This window comes from Brassica oleracea, chromosome C3, assembly GCF_000695525.1.
Source record: "Brassica oleracea var. oleracea cultivar TO1000 chromosome C3, BOL, whole genome shotgun sequence".
Lineage (NCBI taxonomy): Eukaryota > Viridiplantae > Streptophyta > Magnoliopsida > Brassicales > Brassicaceae > Brassica > Brassica oleracea.
Genome location: NC_027750.1, coordinates 63,861,264 through 63,868,755, shown reverse-complemented (window position 1 = coordinate 63,868,755; position 7,492 = coordinate 63,861,264). Strand labels below are relative to the sequence as shown.

General features: G+C 31.4%; 2 protein-coding genes across 2 annotated transcripts; both read right to left on the bottom strand.

Moving 5' to 3' along the window:
• Nucleotides 1–1,235: 1,235 nt before the first annotated feature.
• Nucleotides 1,236–3,898, bottom strand: LOC106333016 (GDSL esterase/lipase 3-like). Its single transcript, XM_013771499.1, has 5 exons — nucleotides 3,565–3,898; nucleotides 3,353–3,480; nucleotides 2,017–2,247; nucleotides 1,694–1,949; nucleotides 1,236–1,612 (listed from the first exon to the last, which is right to left on the bottom strand). Exons 1-5 carry the CDS (start codon nucleotides 3,833–3,835, stop codon nucleotides 1,377–1,379), a joined length of 1,122 nt encoding a protein of 373 aa, XP_013626953.1. The 5' UTR covers nucleotides 3,836–3,898; the 3' UTR covers nucleotides 1,236–1,376.
• Nucleotides 3,899–4,689: 791 nt separating this feature from the next.
• Nucleotides 4,690–6,789, bottom strand: LOC106332633 (GDSL esterase/lipase 3-like). Its single transcript, XM_013771116.1, has 5 exons — nucleotides 6,463–6,789; nucleotides 6,252–6,379; nucleotides 5,488–5,718; nucleotides 5,150–5,405; nucleotides 4,690–5,058 (listed from the first exon to the last, which is right to left on the bottom strand). The coding sequence occupies exons 1-5, from the start codon at nucleotides 6,725–6,727 to the stop codon at nucleotides 4,823–4,825; spliced, it is 1,116 nt and encodes a 371-aa protein (XP_013626570.1). The 5' UTR covers nucleotides 6,728–6,789; the 3' UTR covers nucleotides 4,690–4,822.
• Nucleotides 6,790–7,492: the final 703 nt, after the last annotated feature.

Genomic DNA, 7,492 nt, shown 5'->3' with positions numbered 1-7,492 from the left:
ATTCAATCTTTTTCAGTCCTAGGAGTTGATCGAAGGAGCTGTAACTTTATTTTATTTTTTTGTAGAATTAAAACTGTAATTTTTTTTCTGTAACTATAAATAATTTTGCTGTAAAATTCTGCCTGTATATTTGAAAATATTTAATAACTACCATATTAATTTTCTAAAGTTACAAATAAGTGAAGGTTTATTGTTTTATACAGTAAAAACACACACAAAAAAATCGATAGTGTAAAAATGAATTAACAAACCTGATTGAAAAAAGTTATGCTTTAGAAAAAACCCCCTTGCACTTCGTCTCGACTCTCTTTATATATCCCTCAAGGCCGGTCGTCTTGCTCTTCCTGTCCTCGATTTGAGTTTATGCCTTCTCGGAAATCTTCCTTATTCTTTCTATCTTTACGATTATTTTGGAAACTTGACATTTATCTTCTTTTCCATTTATTTCCAGCGAAAATTTAGTAAACCGACATAAAGACTTGGGCTTATCCTCGTCTAAAATCACAAGTAGGCACGTGTCGCATTTTGAAAAGACCGTATTTCGACTTAAGCGTTTTTACGATTTCTTTCGAAGAAATCCTCCGTTATCGTTTTATACGATTAATCCAAACTTTTACGAAAAAACAAATCTCCGTTTTTGTCGTAAAACTTCGGCTATGAGTCTAATCGAGACGAAACAAGGAGTGACCTGATCAGGATAACGGACGAAGGTATCATGCCCGCCCTAGGGCAGGGAGGAGAGACCAACGTTGTGCCCACACTAGGGCGGGGGAGGACGGTCGTGGGTTGTGTCCGCACTAGGGCGGGGAAGACGTGATCAATCGTATCCGTCCTAGGGTTGGGAGGTTATTCAAATCTGTATAATTATTATGGTTAAAGCGTAAAATAAATGTTGTTAAATTATTATGATAGAAACAATTAATGAAATAGTTAGTAAGAGTAAAAAATAATGTAAAAGATGTAATAAAACATTTAAACTAGGTAAATTCTGTAATAAATGCTGCTGGATTATTTGAAAAATAAAATAAATGAGGTGGTTAAAATTAGTTTGAAAAAAATAAAAAATATGTAAAAAATCACTTAAAAATAAGTAAGTATTGTTTTGTACTTCATTTTTAATATAATAGATAGATATGTTTTCACTGGAAGTAAAATTCAAGACATTCCGCTTACTAAACCAACTGAGCTATGAAGCCTTTTATAATAGAGATATTATCACAAAGCATTCATCAATCTTGATATTATTTGAAACATAGTATATTTTTAACAAGCTTAGACAAGATATATAGCAATTAAGTTCAAATAAAGCTTGTGCACAAAAAAAACGACATATATAGCAATCTCATCTTTATTTTCATAGACATACATCGGTGATTTCAATTAAGTTCAAATAAAGCTTGAAGATTATAAGGTCCAGTGACATTAGGCGGTCCGCTCCATATCAGCTCTGTGATTTGTCGATGGGCCTTCTCTGTCAAATGAGAGGCATCGAAAAACAAGTAATCGGTAACGTTTTCGCATAATTCGTAACTTTTTCCCATTTGATTCCCACAAGTATTAATTCCTCTCAATGGTCCACTTCCACAACATCCCATCTTACCTTCCTTAAACCCTTCAAAACAAACAAAACTTTCAAAAAGCTACTTAAGACCAATCTCTTACATATATGTAATTACCAGGCAACTTTAATTACCGTATTTAGAAGGATTGTTGATTCTTTCCAACAAAGAAGTGTGATAGTCGTGAAAGGCATATCTGAATCCGGAAAGTTCACGTTGTAGCCGCCGTAAAGCATCCGGAAACTTCTTGTTGTACAAATATATCAGCTCAGCGAGTGGTTTGGAACATGATCCTATGTTTGTTGTGTCTAAAATCGATATGACTGGTGCACACTCGTATGCTCCAATATTCAAGAATCCAAACTTTCTTCCTCCTATTTTATACACTTCCTGAGAAACAAAACATATACATTCTTTCCTCAATAAACTTGAGATCAGTTTTCGGTTTTACTTTTACCTCGACCACGGATGTTGTGTTACCAATAACAAAATCAACGAATTTTTCTTTGGTATTGGACTGAAAAAGTGAAGAGTTTGCAACTAAGGGATAAACTAAGTCGTTGCCTCCGATATTAAACAGATAAACAGCTCTTGAGAAAATCGTCTTAGCCTCTGCATCTCCTAATGCAGATTTCAAGCTCCTGACAACGTTCTTGAAGCTATTTAACTGTGTTCCCAAATCTATCACCTGAACGATTAAAGAAAAAAGAGAGAGTTTACTAGTCAAATAACTATATCATTGGTGGCTAGTAAAAATATTTGTACATATATAATGTCTGTTCTCTTTATTTCAATATAATTTTTTTATAATATATAATTTCTGTTTCAGGATAAATATTGTTTTAAAATCTCCTTGTAACTTTTTTCTCACATATATTTAGTTTGCTTCATAATCAGTGGTTGATATAAAATAGATAAAGGAATTCTAAAGTCAGCTTTTCGTAAAGTTATATTGGAATTTTAAATCAAAAGATTATCCCAAGCGTAGACAAGCAATGGGTCTTTTCGGATTTTGAATTTTCTCGACTAAAATTTAAGTCTCTTTTCGGATTTAGGATTTCTGAATCTGTTTAAATTATGTAAAAAAATTTAAAATTCTAATATAACTTAAATCCATAAAATCCAAAAGTAAAAACAATATACAACTAAATGTCTAAAATTAGCATAAAATTAGTTCGGTTTGGATATTGGATGAAAATAAGACATTCTAGTGTTTTGAATATTTTTAGATATTATTGAATATTTACTTTTGGTTTTTTTATATAATTTTAAGTATTTTAGATATTTTAATATTAAATCTAAAAATAATATATTTAAGTATATGATTGTCATTTAAATATTTTTGGATATCCAAAATATTTTGGTTTGGGACGGATTCGAATCGGTTCTTTAAAACTCATATTTTGGGCCTTTTCGAATACATTACCAGTTTTGGTTTGAACTTGATACAATTTTTTGGGTCGGATTCGATTCGGTTCTTCGAATCCGGATGTTTTGTCCAGTTTTAATTTTTTGTTATTAGTTGCACGAAAATTTTAAAAAGAGACTCACAACAAAAATATATATTAAGTTAATATAAAAGAACAAAATAGAGTATCTTCAAATAAAGGCGAGTGAGATTTGAGTTTAATTTTATTCTTTTAAAATAGATTTTGTTTTGGGGACTTTTTCCTATGTATACTATATTTAATTTATGATAAACTAAAAAATACTGTTCTGGATTTTTTTCCCAACAAAATATTTAAACCAGATATAATAAAGAGATAAAATAGTAGAAAGATGATGATATTTACCATTCCTGGAAAGGTTTCCACCAAAGCTCCAGCACCGCCAAAAGCAAAATTAGCTCCATAGGTAAATTGATTGTTACTATTGCTTGGTTGTAGATTTGGTGGGATCAGTGGTAACCATGCGTTCTCAGCTGTCACGTTTATTGAAAGTAAATGAGTAAATAATTTTTTTTGACATCTTAAATGAGTAAATAAATTTATATATATTTTGTTACCTATGAAATCGGTAATCAAACGTCCGTCAGAGACTCTTCCGGTTGGAAACTTGAAAGTGGTTTGACCGTACGGAAAGAAATTTGATTGGAAAGCTGAATTATTATTGATGTATTTGTAGTTTCCGGCATCGAACAGAGAATCTCCGAACACGAACAAAGCAGCTTGGTTTGTGACGAGATTGTTATTCTTCTCTGTGCAGTTGATTGAGATTATCGATAAGACTATTGTGTAGAGGAACATGATGATAAAAAATAGTTGAGAGCTTTCCATAATTTATTAGGGATACAAAAGTATTCGATATGTATTGTGACAGTTATATATATGTTTTCTAAACGTTGATCTATTCCATTTTTTTCTTTTTCTTTTTAGAAAAATGTTATGTGGAAAAATGATATTGTGTCCAAGTTGTTTTTCTCAAGCATAGATACTTTTCAAATGCAGGACTTTTTAGTGAAATGCACATGCTGTCTTATAGATGGAAAAGTATGAAGTTGACCAAGATAAGTTCAGTAGACTTTCTAAATGCCCATGCATTGTTTGAACAATTTGAAACCATGCATATCAATAAAAAAAAGTTTGTTTACAAAAAACAATTCTAATTGTTTAGGAGAACATAATTGAAATGATTTTGAAGACCAACAACTTTCTAATTGTTTGAGATTCTTGATGCTTCCATCTACCTAGTGTAATATTTTTCTTCTGAATCCACAGACTATGTTTGTAGAGATTTTAGCTGGTTGCTAATTCGATAATGAATCTAATTTGCTAACGCTCGTGCGAAGATTAAACTTGTAAACTATATCCTTTCATTGAGAGTTAACTCAACATGTTCCGCTTGCTAAACAAGTACTCTACCAACTGAGTTTTTTCTTAAGATCAAAAAATTATTTTATTACTTAAATTTGAATTGATATGGAAAATCAATTGGAAATATAAAAAAAAATCAATAAGAAACAACTTAAGATTCGAAATCTAGGATTTTTAGCTAACTTGTATTCCACCCCACAAACATATGAAATTGAAAGCGTGAAAGAGTGTATTTAATCTCTAGAATTCTTTTTAGCTTCGTGGAAAAGTTGTGTCGAACTCTAGGTTATCAAGTGAGCTATGAAAGACTTTTGCTATAGAGATATTATATCACTAATCACCCATCCACCCTATTATTATTATTCAAAACACAAAGTATATTACTTATAAACAAGCTTAGATAAGATATATATCAATCTCATCTTTATTTCATAGACATACATCGGTAATTTAGTTAAGCTCAAATAAAGCTTTGAGATTGTACGGTCTGGTGACGTTAGGCGGTCCACTCCATACCAGCTCTGCGATTTGTTGATGTGCCTTCTCTGTCAAATGTGATGAATCGAAAAACAAGTAATCGTTAACATTTTCGCATAATTCGTAACTTTGTCCCATTCGGCCTCCACAAGTATTGATTCCTCTAAATGGTCCGCTTCCACAACATCCCATCTGCCCGACTTTAAACCCTTCAAACAAACAAATAAAACACAAAGCTTTCAAAAGTCTACTAAAGATCAGTCTCTTATATAAATGTAAGTACCATGTAGCTTTAGTTACCATATTTAGAAGGATTGTTAATTCTATCCAACAAAGAAGTGTGATAGTCGTGAAGAGCATATCTAAATCCGGAAAGTTCACGTTGTAGCCGGTTTAAAGCATCCGGAAACTTCTTATTGTGCAAATTGATCAGCTCAGCGACTGGTTTGGAACAAGATCCTATGTTTGTTGGGTCCAAGAGCAACGAGGGTGGTGCACACTCGTATGCTCCCATATTCAAGAATCCAAACTTCCTTCCTCCCATTTTATACACTTCCTGTGAAACAAAACATATATCTCTTGTTGTATAGACCAAAAAGCTAATAAACTTGAGATCAGTTTTTCGGTTTTTGTTTTACCTCGAGCACGGATGTCGTGTTACCAATAACAAAATCAACGAATCTCTCTTTGGTATTGGATTGGAAAAGTGAAGAGTTTGCCACCAAGGGAAAAAATAAATCGTTGCTTCCGATACTAAACATATAAACTGCTCTTGAGAAAATCTTTTTGGCCTCTGCATCTCCTAGTGCAGATCTCAAGCTCCTTTCCACGTTCCTGAAGCTATTTAACTGTGTTCCCAAATCTATCACCTAGAATTTTTAATACAAAAAGAGAGAGTTTAGTCAAACCTTATGTCTACCCTTTCTATTTCAATTTAAAGTTAATAATATATTTTTTGTTTCAGAATAAATATTATTTTGGATCTCGTAGGGCGGCTCAGAGTGGATGCACTCAGACGTGCATTCTCATGTGATGGTAAAATTATCGGCTATAAAATCATCTATGTAATATTTTTCATAGTTGTAATAACATAATTAATCAGACGTTAAAAAAATATATGTTTTTTTTTAAAATTTCAACTTAACTTCTTTATAACAAATATTTAGTCATATATATTCCTAATTAGTGATCAATATAAAATTATGCAATACATAAAGAAAATCAAAATTTTAATTTTTTTGTAAAGACTGATTTTTTAGCTATTATTTGCGTGAAAAATATTAAAACAAAATTAACAAAAAAAAGCTGAATATATCATTTTAGTTAATATAAAAGAAAGAACAAAATACTAAAGTGATATATTTTCAAATAAAATGGAATAGTAAAAATTAATGATATTTACCATTCCGGGAAAGGTTTCTACCAAAGCTCCAGCACCAGCAGAAGCAAAGTTAACTCCGTAGGTCAACTGACTGTTACTGTTGCCTGGTTGTAGATTTGGTGGGATCAACGGTAACCATGCCTTCTCAGCTGTTAAAAAAATTGTGTTAAAAATATACTAGCTAGAAATTAAATTAGTAAAAGTATATTTATGTTTTTTTTTTAATTGTTACCGATGAAATCGGTAATCAAACGTCCGTCAGAAACCCTTCCAGTAGGAACCTTGAAAAAGGTTTGACCATAGGGAAAGAAATTGGATCGGGTGGTAGTATTGATATAGTTGTTGTTTCCGACATCGAACAGAGAATCTCCGAACACGAACAAAGCAGCTTGGTTTGTGATGAGATTGTTATTATTCTCTTTGCAGTTGATTGAGCTTATCGATAAGATAATTGTGTAGAGGAACAAGATGGTTGAAAATAGTCGAGAGCTTTCCATAATTTATTAGGGATACAAAAGTATTTGATATGTTTTCTGTATGTGACAGCTTTGATTTATATACGTTTTCGAAACGCTTCTATTCCACAGTTTGCTATTTTTGTATATATACGTTTTTCCTTTATTTTTTTTTATTTTTTTGGAAAAAGTAACTGTGATCAAATTGTTTTTCTCAAGTATAATTTTCAAATGCACGACTTTGAAAAGTATGAAGCTGGCCAAAAGAAGTTCAATAACTTTCTAAATGCCTATGCATTGTCTATTCCATCTAACCTAGAAAGAAAAACGAGTTAAGAAACAAAAATCTAAAAATAAATTCCAAATTGCTGTAAAAATATAAGGGTTTAAAATATGGTTCCGTTATCTGAATAATGTGGCCATAATAATCTTTAGTTTTATTTTTCCTTTTTGATTGAGTATATGTTTGACAAGTTAGATGATAATATTTTCCCCTCTACATCGATGACATGACAACAACAATTGAAACCATCAATGAGGATATGCTGCAAAGATGAATCCATCTTTGAGGAATCTCTACCGACGTTGACAAAAAAAAAGGAATCTCTACCGACAACAATATCAACTTATTTGTAAGATAAAACTTATAATTCATACCAACATTACTTTCCATGTTCGTGATAATTAGTGTGAAACTATCAAAGGATAGTTTTAACGTTACTCTTCTTTAATAGATGGCTTATTCATATTGTAATAATAAATATGGAGATAAATGTACATAATGTTTACCTGAAAATTAGGAGAATC